Here is a 26,787-nt window from a genome sequence, read left to right as displayed (position 1 = left end):
CGGTTGATTGGACATGATTTGAAAAGGCATACCTGTCTATATAAGGTCCCAGGGTTGACAGTGCATGTCAAATACAAACCAGTATTCACAGCCTTTGCTCAATACTTTGTTTATGCACCTTTGGCAGCAATTACCGCCTCAAGTCTTTTTGAATATGATGCCACAAGCTTGGCACACCTGTCTTTGGGAAATTTTGCCCATTCCTCTTTGCAGTACCTCTCAAGCTCTATCAGGTTGGATGGGAAGCGGCGGTATACAGTAATTTTCAGATCTCTCCAGAGATGTTGAATAGGATTTAGGTCTGGGCTCTGGCTGGGCCACTCAAGGACATTCACCGAGTTGTTGTGAAGCCACTCCATTGATATTTTGGCGGTGTGCTTTGGGTCATTGTCCTGCTGGAAGATGAACCGTCACCCCAGTCTGAGGTCAAGAGCACTCTGAAGCAGGTTTTCATTCAGGATGTCCCTGTACATTGCTGCATTCATCTTTCCCTCTATCCTGACTAGTCTTCCAGTTCCTGTTGCTGAAAAACATCTCCACAGCATGATGCTGCCACCACTATGCTTCACTTTAGGGATGGTATTAGCCTGGTGATGAGCCGTGCCTGGTTTTCTCCAAACGTAACGGGAAGTGGCTTCCGTCTGGTCACTCTACCATACAGGTCTGATTGGTGGATTGCTGCACAGATGGTTGTCCTTCTTTAAGGTTCTTCTATCTCCACAGAAGAACACTGGAGCTCAGACTGAGTGACCATCGGGTTATTGGACACCTCCTTGACTAAGGGCCTTCTCCCCTGATCACTCAGCTTAGATGGCCGACCAGCTCTAGGAAGAGTCCTGGGGGATTCAAACATCTTCCACTTACGGATGATGGAGGCCACTGTGCTCATTGGAACTTTCAGAGCAGCAGAAAATTTTCTGTAACCTTCCCCAGCCTTGTGCCTCAAGACAATCCTGTCTCGGAGGTCTGAAGACAATTCCTTTGTCTTCATGCTTGGTTTGTGCTTTGACATGTACTGTCAACCCTGGGACCTTTTATAGACAGGTGTATGCCTTTTCAGATCATGTCCAATCATCACAATATTGTGTGTAGAATTTTGAGGAAATAAATTAATTTAATCAATTTTCAAATAAGGCTGTAACAAAAAAATGTGGAAAAAGTGAAGCCTTATGAATACTTTCCGTATGCACTGTATATGTGAACAAAAGTCAAAATTAACTGTATTCATAATAGAAAGAAAATTGTGTGGAAAAAAACATTCAACTCAAAAGGATTTATTTTGTGATTTTTTAATGAATGTTCTGAAGCACTAGAACCCTTTAATACATAATTCTGTTAGATAATAGTTTGTCAAAGACATCTACTAAAAAATATCCAGCAACAAGGAAAAGTTTGGTTTTTCTACATTTCCAACTAACCCCTTTGTAAAAGAGAATTCATCACAAACTTTGAAAGTCTAGCAGCACCTCAGCATTAGAAATGCTTTAAGGATTTTACTTTATGCCCACAGGATGCAAGAAGCCTTTTCACTTTATCTGAATCTATATTAATTCAGCTTTGCTGAAAAGGGAATAAGGACTAAACCACTCTTTACAGCCAATCAGTCTGTCCTCTTCCAAACTCTCTTCAAGTGTTCTTCTATTTACATCTAATTACTATTCAGGCATGTCAAGTCTGTAGGAACTTCAATGTGATTCAAACCTCAATCAGATTCAACCTGAAAGAGGCTATGAAGGACAATGCATGATGAATGTTTGAAATGCTTCAGCTTTATGCGTGACATCCTTGAGGCATCTCGTTTTCCATTTTCAAAGTGTATTTAAACAAGCAAGAAACAAAATACATATTTATTGTCTTTACATAATTACAAAAATACATTAGTATTTCAAAGCTAAATGTCACCCTAAAGTGCTTATAAAACTTTATAAAGTTATTACATATAAGAACATATTTTGTAGAATCCTGGTAATAGGCAGCCATTGCCTTCTGTAGTAATTGTGTTTCCTAGTATTTTTCTCTTTCACAGTATCTTCTGTTAAACACTAAACAATATTAGAACTTTATTTATTTAACTTTAAAACATCTTTTTTCATCTCACAAAAACAGATTTCTCAATATAAAACAGTTCTACATTGCCACACTAGTTTGCATTTCCATGCTAGTCAAGGCACATTACCAGGATTTCATAAGAAACTGCACTTCAAAATGAGTCTCAGCTCTTGTACCTTAAGTGCCTTGTCATGTTTTTACTACTCTTCTCTTCCTCCTCCTCCTCCTCTTCATAATCGAGGGTCTTATCCTGCAAGCTCCTGCCTCTGTATTGAAAAGCATTATTCAAAAACACTTATGATTCACTGCTAAAGGGTCTGCCGTCAAAGTGCTGAGCATTAACGGACACTGTAGGAGGTGACATGCAAACTTAATGCTTCCATTATTCATTCATTCTTTCATACGGGTATCTGACCGTGACTTTACACTGCAGTGTGGCAAATTGATCGGTAACTTGACTCAAAGGAATAATTCCACAAAAATGAAAAGTCTATAATCACTTACTCATGTCTTTGGAAACTTGAACGACCTTCCTTGTCCATACCCCTCTTTCCATAAAATGAAAGTGAATGCCGACCATGACTGCCATACAAGATTTCCAAGGAATTTATCCATGAATAACGACCTAAATCAAATCCGGTTCCTTATATAAAGGCTTCTGAAGGCTTGAAATACAGTTTCATTTTATAGCCGACTTTTTTGGTCCTTTTTTGAGGCCGATGATCTCCATCCACTTTCATTGTAAAGAAAACATCAGCTACATGATCAGCTCTGTTCCGCAGAATTAAGTCATACAGGTTTGCCATTTTAACCTTCACTATCCCTTTAAGATAAAATATTACAGTGCTACTTCATGTACGAATTGGAACCCTTCTTAAAATTGAATATTGTAATATTCTTTAGGATTATGTAGTACATTGAGCTAAGAATATTTAATGTTTTAAAGGCCTCATATAAAGAAAAAAAAGATGCCTAGAACTGTATTTCCGCAAGTGGAAAACCTTAGTGGAAAAGCAGTCTATCAGAACATAGTAATACAGAACAACCCAATACAGACTTTTAAATTCCTCACAAGGTTATTCATTAGCACGCACTTAGAATGTCATCAGAAGTAAACCACAGACTGATATGCTGCACACAGGATTATTAATATGCGTTTAATTAGCCACAACGCTTTCTAGTGAGATTCCAACAATGATCAATTTCCTCCCTTATTTTTAAATTTATCTAATTTTACATTAGGTGACGCAGTTGCGCAGTAGATAGTGCTGTCGCCTCACAGCAAGAAGGTCACTGGTTTGAGCCTCGGCTGGGTCAGTTGGCGTTTCTGTGTGGAATTCGCATGTTCTCCCTGCGTTTGCGTGGGTTTCCTCAGGGTACTCCGGTTTCCCCCACAGTCCAAAGACATGCGGTACATTTTGCCAGTAGTTATTTGAATTGATTAGAAACACTAGGTAAGTTGGTGAGCGCCGCTTTTTGTATTTTTGTTTATTATTTCAGGGAGTGTACTTTATGGGCGTCGCATACGCTGAAGTTTTTTCACATTTTTATTTTTATTAGTAAGTTTAGAGGGGATCTTGTGTTCTAGTTTGGGTGGCTTTTGGTTTTGTTTAGTTCTTTGCTTTGGCGCCACTCTAGTTCCTTTTCCCCTGTAACTTTTGGTTTGATTATATTTCTGTTTGCTTATATTATCTTTAAATGCATTGTACAAAGCGCACACATGCCTCTCTTATGTTGGCTTTATCACTTTTTTCCTTATAAAAGAATAAACGAATTAACTGTTAAGATTGTGTCCTTGTTTATTTCCATCCATTTTCTTTCAGTAATGATATAATATTTTAAATGTGACGTTTACTCTCCCTAGACAACTTATTAAATCGTAACAGTAACCAATTGTCTACAGAAAGTTTTGTTGTCATTTTAATTTGAAGTAATATTAGCGATTGTGAGCTCAGGGCTGCTTTGTTTACAGTCGTTGCTAGGAAGCCATTTCTGCAGCTTCAAATGCATCTCTTGCTGGCACAGAATATCTTCCTATCTACTGTTTTCATTCAGAAAACACACACACACACACACGGGGGAAACCATCGCTAGTGGGAAATACTTATTAGAAAAATTATGGAGATATTTAACATTTGGTTTAACATGTGCTAGATATATCATTTCTTGATGACACCATGTGCATCGTAGACATCATATGACGTTTGGTAATGAAACAACATGTAATCCGGCCTATTAGGCACACACATCACGTTAAGATTTAAGTCTGGGAGTCATTGCACTTTGTCACCACAAACATGCCACTGGTAGTGATTCATAGTTGGTCAGCCCTTGGGGGCCCTTTCTGGCCTGGGACCCCAAGTAATCGCCTGCCTTGCCTGTTGACTGATTTCACAAAACATGTGCTATGCTGAAAGTGTTTGAGATTCTAACCTATTGCACAAGGAGCCAAGCGAAAATCAGATTAAAATTGTGGCCTGTAAAAAGCTATAAAAGTGGTTGGTGTTTTACTGCCTCTACTGTTTATTTAAACAAGACAACTGGTGAATTATAGATGCATATTATTTCCATACTAGAAAAGTGATCTAGACAAGTCTCAACCCATTCCATGCAGGCCACTGATATAACAGGAACGTTTAGAATCATTTTACATAAATAAGTGCTGTTCATTTATTCATAGGTAGAAGTTTTAATGTGGATAAAATTACAGAGTGCACCTTGAACTCAACGCTTCAGTCTCCATCAGTGTTTTAGCGGTAAACAATGACTCATAACGTCCTCATTTTAGACTCATCTGTTGTAACGGTTTCCTTCATCAACCTTTTCTGTTATGAAGATGCTTTCAGTCGGAGCAATGACAGCCAGTGTTGGATCTCCTTCAGTTTTTGGCAGAGTGCAACAGACATATTGTCTCCAGAGACACATCAAGACTCCTGCAGGGTCATTACCTTTACATGCTGAGAATACATAACGCGTAACGTGTCAAAATCTAAGACCTTCAGAAACCTACGAGAAAGTTTTTATGGGGAGAGAGTTGGGTGGGGGTGTAGACTATGACCTATATATGCCAAAGCAACTCACAGAAAATGAGCACTCAATGATCAGGATAAAACAGATCTTCAGAACTCCGTATTCAAAGTTAGAAAGGAACATCCAGTCAATGTTTGTGACATAATAGGACTTCAGCTTTTCACCTAGATGAGTTCAATAACTCATGAAGTCAGAATCATGCTTGTTTGACAGAGATTTATGGCATTACACGTTCCTGTGTGAAGTCAGACTCTATGTCTAACATTAATGATCAGATCTCACTTGAAGGCAGTGATAACAAACAACTATATTTGCATTCTGTGTTCATTTTTTCCAAGCAATGGGATTTTGCCTGATGCATTCCTGCGTACAACAAAGCACCAACCCGCCTGCAATGAATGCAAACAAAACTCACTATCCCTCACTAACTAGAAATTTTCATTCACCCGATTTGTATCTACACTCTTGAAAATGGTTCTTTAAAGCGTCTTTGCACATGATAATAATTCTATTTTGGCCCCCATAAACAATTGTAGCTAAACAAATCTGTACCTAACCAAAAACCTTCGAACTCTTCTGTATATTTCAGATGCTGTGAAATTTTATACCATCTGCAGATTAAAATTTCACTCAATTCTACCAAATTTCACTCATAACGATAGCCATAATATTATCCAAGAGGATAATGAAGACATTAACTTGTTTTTCATGGAATGTATACGGTGTACTGTTTCTGTTCTTGGTTGTTTGTATTACTTATTTTTGTGCTTATTTGTGTTCAATATCAACTGACATTTATTAATATTTTCTGCTAATAACACCTGTACGAGTACTGTCACTTTTATTACATTTTTAAATCTATTAAAAAAATGACCTAACAGGGGCAGCGCGGTGGAGCAGTGGGAAGCGCTGATAGAGAGTGCATCTGCTGCGTAATGCATATGCTGGATAAGTTGGCAGTTCATTCCGCTGTGGCGACCCCAGATTAATAAAAGGACTAAGCTGAAAAGAAAATGAATGAAAATGACCTAACCTGGTACATGCTGTGTATTAGTTTAGTATTTCTAATATTGATAAAATAAATACTCTTATTACCAATATTAATACTAATGTTTATGAAAGAATTATTTGAAACATTTTAAGATTTTTTTTTTAATGTTTTTTAGCACTGAAACATAAATGTATAGCTTACCTGATTCGAGCAGTAATTGCTTTTCTGGCAGAGTAGTTTGATTAGTCCTTGTTTGTTTTTGACCTCTTAATGCTAATTCTTCAAGTTGAAAAACTTCAACTGGTTTATCTTTTAACATTGAATGTTTCATTTGCAAGCCACGCATCAATTTCACAAGTTTTAAACTGCCATTTGCAAGGACTTCTGAACATACAACACACTGTGAACATGCTTCATTATTAATCAAGACGGCTTGCTGGTTTTACCTTCACTGACATTGATTTTAAAAAGCCACAGGTCCATTTTCAATACAATTTACTCGATCGCATTAACAGGTACCTATTTACTTTACAACAGGTACTTAGTTAGCCATGGGACTAATCAGATTGACTCTAGTTAATGCATAAAAAACACTACCATAATTTACTCGAGTGCACGCCTCAGGTTCTTGCACCCCACTTAATAGGTGTTGCACGCCCACATGGCGTCTTTATTCATTCATTCATTCATTCATTTTCTTTTTGGCTTAGCCTCTTTATTGATCAAGGGTCGCCACAGCGGAATAAACCGCCAAATTTTCCAGCATATGTCTTACTCAGCGGATGCACTCCCAGCTCCAACCCATCACTGGGAAACACCCATACACTTACCCAATTGACCTATACCACATGTCTTTGGACTGTGGGGGAAACCGGAGCACCTAGAGAAACCCACGCGAACACAAGGAGAACATGGAAACTCCACACAGAAACGCCAACTGACGCAGCCGAGGCTCAAAACAGCGAGCTCCACCATATGAGCGCCACCATATGGGTCTTTAAGAAACCGTATAAAAAGATTACTATTAAGCAATAAAATTGGTTCTGCTATCGTTACAAGCTGAAATTGGTACTAAGAGTGTCCAAAGATATCTAATGTGTAACTATATAAAACAGAAGCATCTTATATAAACATTCAAAGCAGTGCGGTTAAAAAATCAGTGTGTAAACTAGACTTAAGGTTGATTTAATGACACATGGTTAAGTACAGTAACAATACTCTACAGTATTGTTTATAATTGTTATTGTACAACGCCTCTTTAGCTATTCTAAATGCATATATTACAACCACTGGTTCAAGTGGCCATTTATGTCGTCATACAGCAAGAACATGTTTTATTAAGGTGTGCCCTTGATAAAAGATAAAAGAAGCCTAAATGAAATGTGCAGTTTCCTCAAATTAACCAAATGAATCAAAAGAATGTGGTTTTCAACATTAAAAGCAAAGTATTCACAAAGTCTATACACATACCCCAAAACTATTTTTGCTATTTGATTTTTTATCTGTGTCTCTTTCAGCATAATAAGTGGATTACATAAATTAAACAAGCTATGAAAAAGTCTATAATTTGAACGTGTGCGTGGAGGCCAACTGTTCTTTTCTAACATTCAGTCTTGAAGAACAGACATTTGAATTGGGTGCCTTTATAAAACAATTTAAAAGGTTGTTTTGTTCTTAATGTTTTTTTTTAAGTTGTTGTTGTTTTGTTAAGTAATACAAATACTTGAACAAGAAATATGAACACAATACAGCTGTGTCAGTGTACAGTCTTACCTAGTCTCTCCTTGATTTATGAGCATGTACATTTCCCAAGAGGTGTCATCAGCAATTGCCCCATGAGGAACCAGCAAGCTCACTCCTAGAAAACCAACACCATTACTGAGACACCAATTATATGCAGCTATACAACACATTTATTCCTATAATACATGCAATTATTGTCAAAACGAGCATTTAATAAGAAAGTAATACATATTTTTACAGCAGACAAATACTCTTCCTAACCAAATTATTCCAGTCAACAACATTCTTGTCAAAAAATATGTTTAATAAACAGAATAGTCCTACCATAAAGACCAAACATAGCCATAATTACCACTAAAATCTGAAAAAAAAGGTATACAAGCCAATATCCCATGTAAGTCTAAAAGTTGTTTAAATATCCCTCAAATCTGATTAGTTGATTGTAATGTAGTTCCAAGATTAGCAAAGACTTCATATACAGTAGATAGAGTTCTATTCAGAGGAATGAGATTCACAATTTGAATAACTGTACTTGTGTTTTGTGGTCTCCTTATATTTCCTTATGGCACTCATAAATAACAGTACTTGTGTTTTTTTTTTTTGTAAAATATTTAAATCTCATTCTGTATAGTTGGCCTGAATATGATGTGGGACAAAGTGTTTTTCTTTGGCCTTAGGGACCCTTCAACACAAGGACCCGAGAGAGTGGGTTCAGTGCATTGTTGACCTTTACACGCATCAGCCAAAAGAGAACATTTGTTTTTTGAGCGCTTATTAGATGCAAACAGATGATTAAGGAAAACTAATAATTCACATATTGTTCACAGTTACTAAAGCCACTGTTTGTGGGTTTGGAAGTAAATGATGGTGAATCAATGATTTCCATTTTTAGGTGAATTTAATTTGAACTAATTGCTAAAAGTATGATTGACTGTAACTGGCTTGTGTAGTCTAAAGGAAAAGTTCATGCTTTACACACCATTTACTGACTCTCCACTTGTTAAAAACCTGTTAGAGCACGTCAAACTCAATGCCCATGGGCCAAATACGGCCTGCCATGTCATTTTATGTGGCCCGTGAAAGCATATGATTCACAGCAAATGTGAATTAGTATTCATGCGAGTAGATTGCAAAGTCATTGCAAATGACAGTGTAATGATTGTGAATCCAGCATTATAATAAAAGTCCATCTTGCTTTATATCATATATTGACTATAAACAAACGTTTCCATAATGCATGTATGTTTGTACAATCCAGCTCAAAGTGATTGGAGTTTCATAGTTCTGCTTATTTTAAATCTGACAACGTTTTAAAGAAAGGTAATTGACGTCTGATGATGTTTGTCTTTGTTATTGACTTTGGAGTAATGAGGGTTCCTTAACCTGAAAAATGTTAACCTGTATTCATGTTGAAATAACCCAATTAAGTAATATTTCTTTTGCATTTATGCAAATGCATGTATTTATTTGTTACTTTAATATGTTGTAATTAAATAAAGAGAAAGGTATGTAACAGTATGTTAAGGAGTAGTACTACAAATCATAGTGTTATGGTTATAAATGGCCTTTTGAGGGCTGTCATAATGCTATAACACCCTTGTTTTAGAGCTTCATTCATCTGTTGAACACAAAAGAAGATAGTTTAAAAAATGTCGTAAGCCCATGGCCATTTTCATAAATAGTAGGAAAAATACAGTGAAAATCAATGGCTTCCAGTTTCCAATTTTCTTTAAGATATCTTTTGTGTTCAGCAGAAGAATGAAACTCTAACAACTCTATAACAAGTGAAGGGTGAGTAAATGATGACAATTTAATTTTGGACTGTAAATTTCTTTTAAAAGGCTTGATGTACATTCAAAAAATGCATTTTGTGATATCATTTTGAAGAAAATCAGGTACAGACAAAATTCATCATCAAAAAACAGCTTGACAAAGTGAACTTTCTGGTAAAAACATTTCAACATCTATTGGTTCATAGGAGTTCATTGGAGTAGGTGTGGTTCTGAGGAACTATCTTATTTAATTTTTCTACACCCATTTTGAGAGTAAACACATAAAATACTGTAGTAATTTACCATATTAACTGAAGTGTAATTTTAATTCAACATGGATGTTATACATGTTTAAAACCTTAACCACATGTTATTTAAAGAAATCCAAAACATTGCGACTGATTGAGAGTAGTGAATTGCCAAAATGTATTGCTAAAATCAGATGTATTCATAACTGCTGTTTTCTCATCATTGTAACCTTAGTTGTATATTTATTTTATCATCACATCTCATGTTTTTGTATTCATCCAAACACTTTGAGCAGATGGCATCAGCATGTTTTGCTCAAACAGTACAATCACAGGTACACCAAACTCCCTTTTCCCCCTTAGCGGAGAACAAAGATGAATGAATCAAAAAAGTCCAGTATATTGAGGCCTTAAGGTTACTTCCCATCATGATTGTTATTCCATAAAAAATAAAATAACCTAAATCTATTACAAACCCATACTTTCTCTCACCTGCATTTGGAATGACTAATCGGCCACCCAGGTGTCCAAACAGAGCGCTTGTCTTCAACTGAATCTTCCCGGTTGTTTGAAGTCCATTGGGAGCCATTGTAGCCATCTTCTTTCCTTCTACCATGCTGTAGTTCGGGTGAAGGTTTGCAGGGAGGGTTTGTGGATGGGCTTTCACGTGGTACTCGGCCCGGTCTGCCACACCTAGTGAAACCATAAAGGAGCTCTGAACTTTGACCTTGTCGGGCAAGGGGTCAAAGAGCTCTTTGTCGATGGAGTCCTGAAAGCAGATTGGGCTGCTGTAGGTCTGGCCGACGGTTATATCAGGCTGCATGGAGGAATTCAGTAGAAGTGGATTGCCTGGGGAGATGAAAAGACAGCCTGTGATATTTTTGGAGTGTTTTATAGGATTTATTGATACAGGTGAAAAGAAAAAAAAATGTGGTTAGATAAGGTCCTGACATGCCAACTCCAGTGCGGCAGACCATGGCTTGAAAATCAAGGCGTGCAAATAGAAAAGTATTAAATATTTAATTTGCTGTTTTGGCTAAAATATTCATTCTAAGAGTGCGGGGAAAGGGAAAAACGCCTTATCTTGGGCAAAATACAAAAGCGAAAAGGGGAATTTTAAGTATGTGAGAAAAGTAAATGCTCTAGCTCCAGCTAAATTATTTATGTTGATTTTCTTTATTTCTTAACCTCTTAGCCAACCCAGGCTTAAACAGAATAGGTCTCTGAAAATTTTATTTATTTTATTTATTTATTTATTTTATTATGTAATGTTCCTTTTTGCATGTTTTATAACAGTTTCAAAGTGATTTGTGTTAAAAAGCTAATTTTTATAAACAGATAAACGGCAATGTGGCAATATATTTTTCTTTACACTGGTTGATTCACAAATCATGGCATCACAAATCAAGTTTTTATCATATTTCACAATAACATATCACCTACACTAAACATTACCCTTAAAAAGTAGAACTACAAAGGACATATTATACATTAACAATAAAATGCTGTTTTGGGGCGTATCAATAGAGGAACCAGCTCCAGTTTAATATCTAAAACAAGTACCACACGTCAGAAAAGCTAGTCCATGCTTTTATGACTTCAAGGCTGGATTACTGTAATGCTCTGTTTGCTAGCTGCCCAGCATCCTCTATTAACAAACTTCAGCTAGTACAAAATGCAGCTGCCAGAGTTCTTACCAGGTCTAGAAAATATGATCATATCACCCCAATTTTATCCTGCTTACACTGGCTGCCTGTTAAGTTTCGTATTAAATGTAAAATATTGCTTCTTACCTATAAAGCTTTAAATAGTCTAGCTCCTGTTTATCTAACCAACCTTCTGTCTTACTTTGAATTTCTATGTGAAGCTCCTTCGACACAATCTACTTTGTAAAAGCGCTATAGAAATAAAGGTGAATTTAATTTAATTTTCTGAAGCTTTCTATATCGCATTTCTGAGTGTGCTTGTTGTTCTTCGTGGCATCAATATAACAAGCTGCTGGAAACATAGACCCTTTTCACATTTCTGGGTTTCTCAGTAGCGGAAGTCGTCATAGTTGAAAGAATAATAATAATGAAAGATCTTATTTTCAATCTTATTTGCTCAAACAATAAAAGAAAACTCCACGATTATGTTATAAAGACTTTCAGAAAAAGGAAAAAAAATGTGTGAGACTGACATCCCCAATTTTTTCCCCCAAGTTCTGTTTAACGGAGAGAAGTTTTTTTTTCAACACATTTCTAAACATAATAGATTTATTAACTCATCTCTAATAACTGATTTCTTTTATCTTTGCCATGATGACAGTAAATAATATTTGACTAGATATATTTGATGAAAAAATATTATCAAACATACTGTGAAAATTTCCTTACTCTGTTAAACATCATTAGAAGCAGATGGTTTTAATCCATATTGGCAGGATAGCATCTCAAAGTTTCTGCAGATTAGTTTGATGCACATCTAAAATGCAAATCTCCTGTACCATTGCATCATAAAGATGCTCTATTGGACTGACATCTGGTGACTGTGAAGATCATTTGATTTTTGTAAACTCATTTACATGTTCAAGAAACCAGATGGAGATCACTTGAGCTTTGTGATACACTATTATCTGCTGGAAGTTGCCATCAGGAAAAAGGTAAGTTCTTCACTGACAGGAGTGTCAATGTGGTCTTTGCTGCTGTAGCTCATCTGCTTCAAGGTTTGACATGTTGTGTGTTCAAAGACACTCAAATGCAGACCTCAGTTGTAATAGGGAGTTATTTGATTTACGGTTCAACTGTCTTTCAATCAGCTTGAGTCAATCTGGCCAGTGTTCTCTGACCTTTTCAACTTTTCAAAATCATTTTCCGAGTGTGCTTGTTGACATGCCATATGGCTAATTTGGCTTAAGTTACCAGTGGCCCTTTGAGCAGGCCCTGTTGAGCAAGAACTCTGACTGTATTCAGACATTTTTCAACCTTGTTTTTGATGACAATTTAGAATCTGAGCTTGTCTGGTTACAGAATGTAAAAAGTGATTTATTAAAATCTGGTTATTTTCTGTTGGCAAAAACAGTTTTGATTTTTTTTTCTGTGTATTCTTGTGTGAACTATTTAATATATCTGCATAGTTGTCAAAATTGATGTCCTGTGAGTGTTTTATAACGGACGCAAAACCATACAGGAGGATCTATCGAGGCTCAATGGTGTTTCTACCACTGAATGTAAAATAAACTTGCATATGAGCTTCAGACACGCTCTGGCGGAGCTGTTCACTGTTCCTGTCAGAGCTCTCCCAATAATATCCAGCTGCAAACTCAACCTCCGTCAGATCGACACTTTTCAAAAGATTTAGGGTGTTTTACTGTATTTTACATTTGTCTGTATATTTTTGAGTAGTAGATATTTAATAGTAGATATTTAAAAGTAGATATTCAGTCAGTCCAGTTTAAAGCAAAAGCTGGTCTTTTGCAACCTCCCTGTTGACCTGTGGTTCTACATACAGTTGAAGTCAGAGTTATTAGCCCCCTTGAATTATTAGCCCCCCTGTTTATTTTTTGTTTAATTTCTGTTTAAGGGAGAGAAGTCTTTCTCAACACATTTCAAAACATAATAGTTTTAATAACTCATTTATAATAACTGATTTATTTTATCTTTGCCATGATCATATTAAATAATATTTTACTAGCTATTTTTATTTTTATTATTATGTTATTGTACTTATAGTTTTAAAGTGACATTTAAAGGCTTAACTTGGTTAATTAGTTTGACTAGGCAGGTTAGGGTAATTAGGCAAGTTATTGTATAATGATGGTTTGTTCAGTAGACTATCGAAAAAATATATAGCTTAAAGGGGCTAATAATTTTGACCTTAAAATGGATTTTAAGAAATTAAAAAGCCAAAATAAAACTAAAGACTTTCTCCAGAAGAAAAAGTATTATCAGACATACTATGAAAATTTCCTTGCTCTGTTAAATATCATTTGGGAAATATATAAAAAAGAAGAAAAAAACAAAAACAAATACATATATATATATATATATATAAAACAAATGAAAGTTTAAATGAGCATTTCATACAAACATTTTAGAGAAAATGTCAGACAGGTGGGTCTTCAAAAATTGATCGGAGAAAGAAGTGGGCCCCAAGGTGAAAAAGTTTGAGACCCCTGGCCTTTGACCACTACCCAACACCAGACAACCATGCACATTCAAATGTGTTATTGATTATTAATTATTAGGGATGTCCCGATCAGGTTTTTTTTGCCTTCGAGTCTGAGTCAGAGTCACTTGATTTTGAGCATTTACCGATACCGATACCGGATCCGATACTTCAATAACACATAAAAAAAGGAATAAAGAAGAGCGAAGAAACAGATCCAGGATGTTCCCTATTTTTTATTGAATTCACCTTATTTTACCATATAACAACTAGCAAGTTAGTTAACAAACAAACATTGAACAATCAAGTAATAAATAAAAAAATCGAATAGAAAAAAATAGCACCTCAGCCTAAAATACCCGGCAGGAAATCCCAATTTTACATATCTCACAGTTTGCTATGGCAATGTTGTCGTCATCAACTTAACAATACCTCCAGACCACAGACATACTCGCGCTTTCTGCTTCAAGCTGCTTCAATGTTTTACTTTGCCGGCATTTAACCAATAGTGTCTCTGCAACAAAATGATGCCATGCCACACGCATTGCTGTTTCTTTGTGTCAGTCAAGAAAAAGGTCTAACTCTGTGCCACCGCATAATTATAGATGTGTTATAAAATAATGAGTTATATTTATACATACATATACGAGTCCTGATTGGAAGGTAACGGTGATTCCGATCGAGTCTGAAACCACGTGATTTCGGCCTGATTTCGGATCACGTGATCAGATCTGGACATACCTAATAATTATGGAATTGCTAACTATAAGTGAAGACCTTAAACCATTTTACTTTACATAAACAGACCTATGCAGTAATGTCCTGTTTTTAAAAGTCTTCATCGTCAATAATACAGTACGCTGCAGACCATGTTAGCATCCAGCTTAGTTGCTATCATGTTATTCTACTCATAGTCACAGTAAATTGGTAACAGTTGCTTTCATGCACTGACTCATGTTAACAGTCACACCCTTAAACAGCCTGTCAACACTCATTAGCACGGTTAGCATTACTTCAGCAGTGACATCATTTGGAGTTTGCCCTTTGCCTTAAAACGAATTCATCTAGTTACTCAAGCCGACACAGATATATGAGGCATGTCTAAGTGACCTTTTTGTTTTCCAAATTCTTAAATCTGCCACCTCCCAGCTTGGGCTCAGAACAGCTCTTGGAAGGGGGTCTTCATCCCTCGCTGTTGCTCTCTCACCTTTTCTAGTCCGAGGCAAACTCACACGGTCACTGAGCCCCCGCGATTCATCCCGGTGCCAAAGTAGCTCTAACATTTGAGTCACTTAGTCCTTGCTGGCCAGCTGCTGCACAGTGAGGGGTGGGAGGCAGGAGGCTAATGGGTCTTTATTTTTAGGAAAATCGTTAATTACCCCAGGCTGGGTTGATTGGTGTCAGGCGTTTGGGATATTTCTAGTTGCCACAATTGGGCAGGTCAAGGTTTTGCAACAGGGTGATGACAGGTTTGTGTTATTAATTCGAGCAGTCCCGTAAAGTTTTAAGGTGTCAGATTGGAACTAATTATGGTGGAAAATGGTGAAATTTAGGAAACATGCTGCTGCATTAGCAAAAATGTTAAATAAAGGGTAAGATCACCCAAAAATCCTACCCGAGTCATCATTATGTACACACCCGTGGGTTGCTTTAAAACTTTATGACCTTCTTTTGCAGAACACAAAATAATATCTTTTTTCATCTGGTATTGTCCATACACTCAAATATATTTTGAGAAATACAGATGTGGCTACTGAGAATGTGCGAGTGAATGAACGTGACCACACACAATGCTGCAGTACTGCGCGGTACAGCACAAAATGGTCTAACTCAAGAAAGACATGACCAGCAGGGGGCAGTTATGTAACATACTGAACTGATATACTGTAGCAGCCAGAGCATGTGAGCGGAGCAGAGCGGTTTGACAATCCGCTTAGCATTCCGCTCCATAGGCGTGCACTCGCTAACTGCCCAAAGCAAGCACTTCGTTAACATTCTGCTCATGTTGCCTGGTAAACCAATACCACTCAGATACCGCTCTGGCATAAAATTTTTCTAGTAGGCTAACCCTAATTTTTTTTTTTATTAAAAAAAATCTTAAATAACCTTTAAAAAATTAAAGCCTGTTGATAAAATTAATTTCTTTCTTGTGTTTTTTTTTCCAGGACAGTTTTTTAATACTATTTTAATAGGTCTAAGTGATCAACTGTGTATTTTATAGTCTATTTCAAGAGTTCACACTTAGCTGATGATTGGTAATAAAGCATGTTTGGCATGCTGTCCTGAGAGAGCCCTGAGCTTATTAGATCCTTGAGCCTGGGGCTCCCTCCCGTTTGCAGGGCGAGCTGTTTAAAGTTGCTATGAGGATGTGCTGCTGATTGAAGCTAGTCTATGGTGCTGACTTGGTTAAGTCAATTTAATTATGTCTCATTTCTTTGGACTGTTGGAGGAAACCGGAGAACCTGAGGAAACCCACGCTAGCATGGGGAGAACATGAACTCCGCACAGAAATGTCAACTGGCTGGGTAAAGACCCGAACCAGAGACATTCTTGCTGTGAGGCAACAGTGCTAACCATGGGGGCTCCGTGCTGCCCTATAGAAGAAAAGAGGGGGAAAAGGGGTGGAAGAGGGGATTCTTAAAGACGAAGATGACTAAGGTAAGACACATTGGTTATTTATAATAAGTTAGGAATCGTCTGATTGGTGAATCTTAGATTATCTAATGCAGGACCAGCTGTGTCAATCATAAGCACGTGATCCTCTCGAAATTAGTGTATAAATAAAGTTCACTTATTTAGACAGCTGTGCGTGTTATTTTATACTATAGTTTACTATAATTTAACTGATGGTTAGTCCATTTTAAACTACAGCGCTCTGAACATTTCAAATTACAAATTTGCTTCCAAGGCCACATCTTATTATTTGTGTATGCTTGTTTTAATTAATGTTAAACATTAATAATTAGTTAAAATGCAATTACAGTTATTAATAATAGTTCTAATAAAAGATCCATTTTTAAAATAGCAAATCCAATGATTTACTTGATTTTTTGCATGATAGCTCCGCACCAAACTGAGACGTTCGCTTTATAAACTATAAAACATCTATGCAAATGAATGCAATACTACAGTATATGTAAAAAACAAAATTATTGGTAACACTTTATTTTGATGGTCCATTTGAGTATTAGTAGACTGTCTGCTTAATATATGTTGATACTGCTCCTTCAACAGACATTTAACTGATTATAAGAAACTTTGCAAGTACGTGTCAACTTACAATAACCCCAACACCAACCTAACAGTATACTTATAATCTAATGAGAATTAGTTGGCATGTAGATGCAATGTAACTTCAATTCAATAAACGGACCCTCAAAATAAAGTGTGACCAAATTATTATATACTCTAGTAGCCTATAGCCTGTAATATAAGTCAACATATTGCCTTGTTGCTTCTTATCACGCGCAGCGCGCATGCATTGATCCTTGACATCTTTTGGAGCCTACTGTCATCCAATAACATTTCTCAAAATATCTTATTTTGTGTTCCACAGAAAAGAGTAGACATGAAGTTTCAGTAAATTATGACTTTTTGTGTGTTTAGTGTGAAATGTTGTCTGAAATGACTACCTATACAAGAAAACCTTAGCTTATTTAAGTTACACCAGACATGTACAGGAATTAGGACAAATTTAATGGTTCAACTTCTTAAATTCTCGACCACAACAAATTGGTTTTTGCCTCTCGTATTTCTTCAGAAGTAGGATATAATCACTGTGGGACAGGAAATCTTTAAAACGGCGAAAGAAAATGAAAGGACGAGACAGCAGGATGATAGGAGTTAATGAAACAGGCATGTAGTGGGCACCTTGCGGGGAAAGATCTGGAATTAGAGTCGTGATTAAAATGACTCAGTGGCTGAGATTTCAAGAGCAGACAGACGGGCAAAGGTCTGGAGTCTCATACTGTTACCTGTGATTAAGAGAGTCAGCTGGAATACTTCTGCTTTATCATAATTACACACTGAGAAAACTGCAATGGATATCACGTAGAGAGAAAGGTAAAAGGAAAAGTGATATAATGAAAAACACAAAACCTACCCTGGGAGAAATAAAATCAAAGCAAAATGGCATCAAATGCATTCGTATTCGAAACTTTTAAATAATGCACTGTATTCTTTGCATTTTCACATTCAATAGTCTGGATGTACAGATCTATTGTGATACACACTCATAGGTCACTTTATTAGGTACACATTGATAGTAACGACTTAGAACCCATTAGTTTTAAACTGCATTAATTCTTCGTGGCGTCAATATAACAAGCTGCTGAAAACATTCCTCAGAGATTTGAATCTATATTGGCAGGAGAAACTCTCAAAGTTTCTGCAGATTAGTTGGATGCAAGCCTATATTGCAAATCTCCTGTAATATTGCATTAAAAATGCTCAATTGGACTGACATCTGGTTGTAAACTCATTGACATGATTAAGAAACCAGAATAAGATCACTTGAGCTTTGTGATACATTATTATCTGCTGGAAGTGGTCATCAGAAATGGGTGTGTTCATAGCTGACCTGAGTGTTACTAGTGTGATCTTTGCTGCTGCAGCTCATCTGCTTCAAGGTTTGATTTACTGTTTTACTGTCTTTCTATCAGCTTGAATCAATCTGGCCAATGTTCTCTGACCTTTTGAAATAAAATCTGACCATTCTGTAAACCCAAGAGATAGTTGTGATAATGCTTAAAATCTGCAGTAAATCAGCAGTTTCTGAAATACTCACACCAGCCTGTCTGGTATAGACATCTATGCCATGCTCAAAGTCACATAATTCATCTCTCTTCTCTGTTCTGATGCTTGGTTTGTACTTGAGCAAATATTCTTCATGACCATGTATATATTCCTAAATGCACTGATTTCTGATTAGATTGGTTGATTAGTGCTGAATGTTTGAACTGACAAGCAGTTGATAAAAGTCATTTCACTCTGCATCTTTGAAATGCCTTTTGGGCAACACAAGTGCAGCTCCTATCTCTCTGAATGGGGAAACATCTAATTTTTCAAAACCATTTGCCTGGTCTTTGGAGGTAATTTTCCACTCATTCCTGAGGGCAAAGCTCTTCCCAAAATGAGAGCAACCTCTTTGCTTACAGGATTGTGGGCATTGACATGCTGTCATGTGATTTGTGTTTAATTGGCAGAGGCGGGGATTTTAAAACACTAATGAGGTCAGACAGGAAAGGTTGTACCTCACATTCGTTCAATAAAGATTAGAAAACCAGAATGTAGTTGATTAATTTAAAAATAGAGATTGTAGGCTTTATGCAGATACATTTCTCATGAATGTGAGGCATGTATTCGCTAACATTATAGCTCATTTACTGTAACCCCATATGGTTCATAACCATGAAGCTGCAGAATCTTAACGAACATGCACCTCTACTCCAGAGAATCATCAGTCTATGATGATTGGCTCCTTTAATAGAAGGCAGAGTTACCTTCGTTAGAGTGGCCATTTTTACCATTTCATTTTTTCCTTTTTAAAACTATACAAGTGACATGCCTTGTTTATTCTTCAGTTTTTTTAAACTTGATTGTCCACTGGAAATTAATTGGATGGTTGTGGTTTGCTGTCACTGAAATGTCTGAAATGGCATTCTTATCCTCGCACGGGTGAACATGCCATCAAAAGAGAGGTTTGGTTTCAGGTGAGAAGGGATTTTTATTTTGATTAAAGATTAGCAGGACATGAGTAAAAAATGCACAAAGATAATCTATTTTTAATAATCACTAAAATATATAATTTTTAAAAAGTCATACATTTCATAGTCATAAAAATCGCAGGGATTTGGCCTTTCTTGTTAGGCTGATGGGAAACCGGATTGGCTGGAATAAGGCGCTGCGGGAGGCAGGGAGAAAGTTAGCCTTTTTAAATAGGATTGATGACCTGACAGATGCGGCTCAGCTGAGCCTTGATCCCCCTCTCTCCTGTTGCATGCAGAAGGCGGGTGTTGCCATCCCAGGCCTTGAGCACAGTAAACACAAGCTGCTAGTCACAGCCTTTCACTGTGCTGTCACAAGCAGCCAGGATTGATTACCCTGTGAGGCGATAGCTATCACTTTCTTTGACCCAGAAGTGTCAGTGGCGGTAATATGGACACGTGTAGCGGAACCAAATGTGGGTCATGTGACTACAGACGTGGCTTATCAACAGAGGTTATCGACACAGCTGACAAACAGGCAGAATTGAAGTCAACGTTGGCATGCGTTATGCATTTACTTGTCAGAGGATTTGAATTTGTGTATGTGAGAATGTGTGATGGCTTAGTGGAGGCTGCTTGTGTAAAATTGTATCTTTCTGCAAGTGTATTTGTATGCTTTTATGAGCAATTTCTTCATTTGGAAATGACACACAATAAGCCTCTCCGCTTGACAGCAGATAAGCCAATGTCAGTTGAGTGTCAGTTACACCGGGACCAGAAAATAGACATTTTTAGGTTTCAGTGTCATAGAGAAACACTGGAATATCCAAAGCTCTCTCTCATTGATTTGAATGTGTTTACAAAAATAGTAAATAGATGTGCCTGGAGTACTACTTACACTGATTTGAGGAACCCTGAGACGATGGGACATTGAATTTATTTTATTAAACTTGCAAAACCCAAACAAGACAATTTAACTTTCAGAAGATCAACAGGAATGTATAGATTGGTTTTCAGTTAGTCAAAGCGACAATGCTTTTAACTCTGCTTTTATCACTTACAGTGTTCAGCATAATTGAGTACACCCCATTTTGAAAATGAATATTTTTAGCCATTTCTCAGTGAATATGGGCAATGTATTTTAGTGCATTTAACCCTCCTGTCGTGTTCACATCCTGCCCCTTACTTTAGTGTTCCCTGTCAAAATTGACCGGTCTGTTTTAACTGCTCTTATATTAGCACAAAAATCATTTTTCTCCACCAAATTTTTATTCAACATTCCTTACCTGTGAACAATGTCTCAAAGTAGTGTTTAACATGAATTTACAGAATTAAACATAAAATAACTGCAATGAAAATAAAAATAGGCGCTGAAAATTACAAAATGAACAATAGATGACAGAAATCAAAATACTTTGTTTCATTACTAATAGACAGTTCGCTAAAATAACTATCACAGGGTCTGACCAAAGAAATTGAATTTTTAATCCATCTGAATGATTTATCAACCAGCAAAGCACAAACTAAATGCTGTGCTGTGTTCTGAGTGATCGAATTTTCAGTCCTTCAACTAATATAGGCAAAAGTGACTTAGGGTATATACTGTGAGCATGGACACAGAACTAGCACTAGTTATACTTTGGTTATTTTTGAGCGAGATAATAACAGTCTAATATATAATAAAATAATCGTTGCTAAGCTATGCTAAAAGTGCTCCTGCTAGACTCAGAGATTGGCTGAACGGAGATTGGCAGAAAGAAAGAAAGAAAGAAAGAAAGAAAGAAAGAAAGAAAGAAAGAAAGAAAGAAAGAAAGAAAGAAAGAAAGAAAGAAAGAAAGAAAGAAAGAAAGAAAGAAAGAAATAACTCATGTGAATTAGCCACTAAACTGACAAAACGTAAAATAGTTGTTTACTTTTGAGATCAGGCTGGAGGATCAGCACATAAGAGAGTAAAAGAGATGTGTACCTGCAAAAGACATTGTTCAGTCTGAAATGTGTGAGTGAGTGAGTTGGGGTAGTGTGTGTGGGGATGTTTTGTGTCTAATGAATGAATATAGCCTGGATACCCATTCATTTCCTATGGCGGTCACTTTTGACCGGGAACACTACAGGTGTATCTGTAAACCACTGCTTCCAAATTTATTTTATTAAATATGATTTATCTTTAATATATCTCTATGTGGCATATTTAAAGCTAATATAAATTCTTTAAAATCTCTTCAGCAGTAACAGTAAACTGTAACTAAGGGGGGTGTGGCTTACTGGTAGGTCAGCTGTAAGATCATTCTTTTTTATTGCAAACAAACAGTGCATGGACTTCAATATCACAATAAATCAATGAATCTAACTGAACCACTTTATCAAAAATGAACTCTTACCCTGTCTGGTGGTTTTGAAGTTGAAGGACTGGAATCCTCCAGCGAGAGCTGATGAGTCAATGACGTCCACTCCATACTCACTCTGGCTCTTCCTGTAGAGGGTAATGGCCACGATAAGGACGACCACAGCGATCACACCCGCAGCCAAACCGGAGTACAGCGCTACATCCATTGAGCTCTCCATGCCTGCCAAACAATACCATATGCTTAGATTCTATGGGGAAAATAAAATATACTGTGGAAAAATGTAAAAAATGATTTAATATTAAAATAAGCTGTAATATTAATAATGATAATGATATGAATAATTGTATCATCATCAATATTATTATTATTATTATTATTATTATTGTTGTTGTTATTATTATTGTTATTATTATTATTATTATTATTATTATTATTATTATTATTATTATTATTATTATTATTATTATTATCATTAATATTATTATTATCATCATTATTATTATTATTATCATTATTATTATTATTATTATTATTATTATCATTAATATTATTATTATCATTATTATTATTATTATTATTATTATCATCATCATCATTATTATTATTATTATTATTATTATTATTATTATTATTATTATTATCATTATTATTATTATTGTTATTATTATTATTATTATTATTATCATCATCATCATTATTATCATTATTATTATTATTATTATTATTATTATCAATATTATTACTATTATTAATATAATTATTATTACTATTATTATTATTATTGTTATTATTATTGTTATTATTATTATTATTATTACAATGAAGTTTCATTTCATGGTTTTGTAGTTGAACCAAACAATAACATGTGATTATTAATAATTATTACAACTAAAATTACTAATATAGGGCCCTATTATACATCTATGAAGAAGTGTGTTAAGGTGCATTGTTGGTGCGTTGCTATTTTGAGGAACTGAAATAGACTGTGCCATTGACCAACTAAAACCTGGTTAGTTATGCACCTATGCAGGTCCAAACGCTTACACATTGCTTAATAAACACGGGATATACATCCATACACAAAAAGATCTTTACATATTAAATAAAAGATTAAATGTTACAAAAATATTATTTTCTACATAAATTTAAAAACCTCAGCCTCCATACCTTCTTCATGTCGGGGGGCTTTTTTCAGTTTATTCATGACAATTTGCATTTTTATAATGTTATTTTTATTAGCAGTATTATTTATTATATGCATATTTATATTTATTTTAATAAAAACAAGTTTACATTTGTCAACCTGTCGGGTTTTAAAGATGTATGCATCACCGTATGGGGCATAAGAATAGGATGTGATATAACTCAGTTTTTTTTGACCACACTTCGTTATTATTGTTCATTTATTTGTTTGCTGAAAATTAGAACTGAATTTAGAAATAGTTTTGAAACAAATCTTTGCGCTTAACAAATGAAGTTACATATGAATGTCTTCAGTGGAGTGCATACAACGCCGTTTCCTTATCCACAAAAGTGAAAGAGTAGAGTAAAAGTAAAGAAAAAGAAAAGAGGCCGAATGGAGGAGGCTCATTCTTGTTTTCTCGCTAGTGAAGCGTTCCGTTTTTCCATTTTTTAAAGTCCGCTAAGTAAATAGCAAACGCGCCATAGCGCGACACAACTGACTCTTAAAAAAAATGAGATGAGACTCTGATTGGTTTAATGCATGTTATTCTCAAACCACACCCATAACTCATTAAGAGAATAAGCACAACCCTGTTAGACCAAAAAACTGTAGTTTTGCGTCCTTAAAATATTAAAAGTGGATTCGAACATGCCCTTAATGCATTGGCATCATGCACTTAAAACTTTGCACCTAGCTCGTTAAAATAGAGCTCATGGTGTTATGAAAATTAAAATAAGATATGGTTAATTTAAAAGTTTTGTAGATTTGTGCAAATGAAAAAAAAAAAACATTTCTGTTAAAAAATATATTGCTGTTCTAACTTATTTTATTATTTAGATTTATAATAATATTAATTTTATTCACATTTAACTTTACAATTATAACAATTAATAATTATCAAATATAAGATATATCTCATTTAACACAGTAGACTGGTGTAAGTGAGTTGTTCTCACTGTGTTTGAAAAACAGATTTTCGCTGAGAGGGAAACATTCAAATCCGTCACGGCTGGCCATTGTGGTTACAGTTGCAAATCTTTCGGACACCTGTGCAAATGGAACAGGTGCAATATGCACATGTTTAGCAGTGTATAAAGATCTGCTTGCTTGGCACGTGAGGCCAGTTTGGGAGGTGTGAATTCCAGGGCTCTTACTACTTTAATAACTGGCAGCATGGTGTGCCAAAACCCCACGCAATGATACATCTGTTCAGCTGGCATCTACAGCACTGGCCCAGGTGACCTCTGCAGCGGGACCGTTGGCCAGATCACAGAGGACACAGAGGACATTAATCATGCCATGAGAGGAAGAATATGCTTAAAACCACAACCCTGCATCTCAAAAATCCAGACGCAGTCCAGAAAGTTGAACAGGATTACATGCATCAAGCTGGAAACTAGTTGGAGTCCAAGGGTAAAGGTGAATTAATTGCATGTACATCGAGCGACAGCTTTAATAGGTTTAATTAGAAGCATTATAACGCAGCTCACACATCAATGCACAGGAAAGAGTCTCAGATCTGCGTCACCGAAACAATGAGGAAGCACCTGCTACTAATGCATATTTAAAAGCATGTTGAGCAAAGTGCCTCAATATGGTTAAAATAGTACAAGGGGAGAAATTAAGACATAATACGCTTGACGAGGTGAGTTAATATTCCATGATTGCACCTTGTTGCTTCCTCTAAATATAGCACATGTTCATACGCCACATCCAATCACTCATGTGCCTTCATCTAAATGGACACAATACATTCAGTGGCACTTTAAAATTCTCTGAAGTTGATAACGACACCTTATACTTTGCAACTAGTAATGATAATAATAATAATAATACATTTTGACAATAATTCACAGTGGGGAAATTAATATTGAGCACATCAACATTTTCTCAGAAAACGAATATCTAAAGGTGCTATTGACTTGAAATTTTCTCCGGATGTTAGTAACAACCAAAGAAATCCATATATGCTAAGAAAACAAAACTAATTAGTTTACAACTTAAGTTGTGTGTAATAAAATGAAATGAAACAGGGAAAAAAGTATTGAACACATGAAGAAAGGGATGTGTAGAAAGGCAGTGAAAGCCCAGACAGCAGATGAAATCTCTTAGTAGTTATTCAGCAACCTTCTGCCCTTCGTCATCGTAAATTAATATTAGCTGCTTCAGTCAAACATCTGGATGATCTGACATTACCAGGATGATGAAGATTAAACCAGGGTGGACATTTCAGCAAGACAATGATCCAAAACACAGCCAATGAAACTCTCGAATGCTTTCAGAGAAAGAAAATCAAGCTGTGGAATGGCCCAGCCACTTGACTTGTATACATGCAAGTAAAAACATGCATTTTTGTTCCTTATATTTCACAGTTTTCAGAATGGAGAAAAACCAACAGACCAACTATAAACCAACTATAAAACCAACAGAAATTATGGCAGCATGAAAAATACATCTATTATAAATGTCAAGTATAAAAATATTGTAAAGTCAAAGCTACAACTAATCTCTTTTATTCTGCACAATTACAAATGTTTACTTGTTTTGAGCCTATTTTGCTTGCTTGATGTTAATTATATCCAACGCTTTAAATATAAAGTCACAACATGTTTCAGATGGAAAAAATTATACTTGTTTTGAAGGAAAAGTTATAATAAAAGTAAAACCTGCCAAATTTAGTCTACCTGGTGGATTTTCAATTATTTCATGAATAAACATATTTACTTCTTTATTTAATTTTCCAATAACATTTTAATTGATGTGGTAGATTTAGTTGGGTGATGATTTAAAAATTATACTACTATTCTGGAATATTTTGTAATAGCAATTAAACTTTAATAAAACTAAATTATTTCACTAGGAGCTTTTTTCTTGATAACAGTTGTTTCTTCTTTTATGAATAAATGGTAATAATAACAACATTTCAACATTTATTTTTTTGTTTCAGCAGCAGTGTTTTCTTTCTGGCATTTGTTTCTTTTTTATGAATAACTTTCTTTTAATAATTTGTTTCAGCACCTTTCTATTCTAAATGACTTGGTTTCACATTTTTATCAACCATCCAGCACTGCCACTCTTCTTTATCAGCTTTCTTTAGCTGTGTGTGGATGCTTTAGTTTGATTAGAATTAATCCAAGTACAATCACACTGGTGTGATTACAGTTTCATGAACAGCTGAATTCAAAATATGACGGTTTGCTCTGAGGTATAGAAAATGATACACGGTGCTTGTCATAAATCACAAATTATAAGTGTGTTTTTTTAAACAAATAACATTGAATTTAGGTTTCTGACAAGCAAAACACAGCATTTAATCTTTGTAAAATACGTGCTGATGTCTATGGAGACTGCTTTAATAATTATTATTAAATATAACTGGATGATGTGCTTTTTCACTTAAGATACACAGTGAATATGTTATTAGTAAAGTTGAAGTCAGAATTATTACCCCCCCCCCCCTGTTTATTTTCCCCCACAATTTCTGTATAATGGAGAAGATTTTTTCAACACATTTCTAAACATAATACTTCTAATAACTTATTTCTTATAACTGATTTATTTTCTCTTTGCCATAA

The 26,787-nt window shown here is 35.6% G+C and overlaps 1 protein-coding gene across 1 annotated transcript in view; it reads right to left on the bottom strand.

Moving 5' to 3' along the window:
• The window catches only part of unc5db (unc-5 netrin receptor Db), a 261,505-nt gene that overhangs the window by 30,978 nt on the left and 203,740 nt on the right, over window positions 1-26,787 (bottom strand). Inside the window, exons 9-11 of the mRNA XM_056457840.1 lie at window positions 22,063-22,248; window positions 10,326-10,682; window positions 7,844-7,928 (exon numbers count right to left, since the gene is read on the bottom strand). Coding sequence (XP_056313815.1) covers window positions 7,844-7,928; window positions 10,326-10,682; window positions 22,063-22,248 — 628 coding nt within the window. The remainder of the gene's footprint in view (window positions 1-7,843; window positions 7,929-10,325; window positions 10,683-22,062; window positions 22,249-26,787) is intronic.

The sequence above is a fragment of the Danio aesculapii genome, chromosome 5, assembly GCF_903798145.1.
Source record: "Danio aesculapii chromosome 5, fDanAes4.1, whole genome shotgun sequence".
Classification (NCBI taxonomy): domain Eukaryota; kingdom Metazoa; phylum Chordata; class Actinopteri; order Cypriniformes; family Danionidae; genus Danio; species Danio aesculapii.
This window is presented reverse-complemented; position numbering and strand designations above follow the sequence as displayed.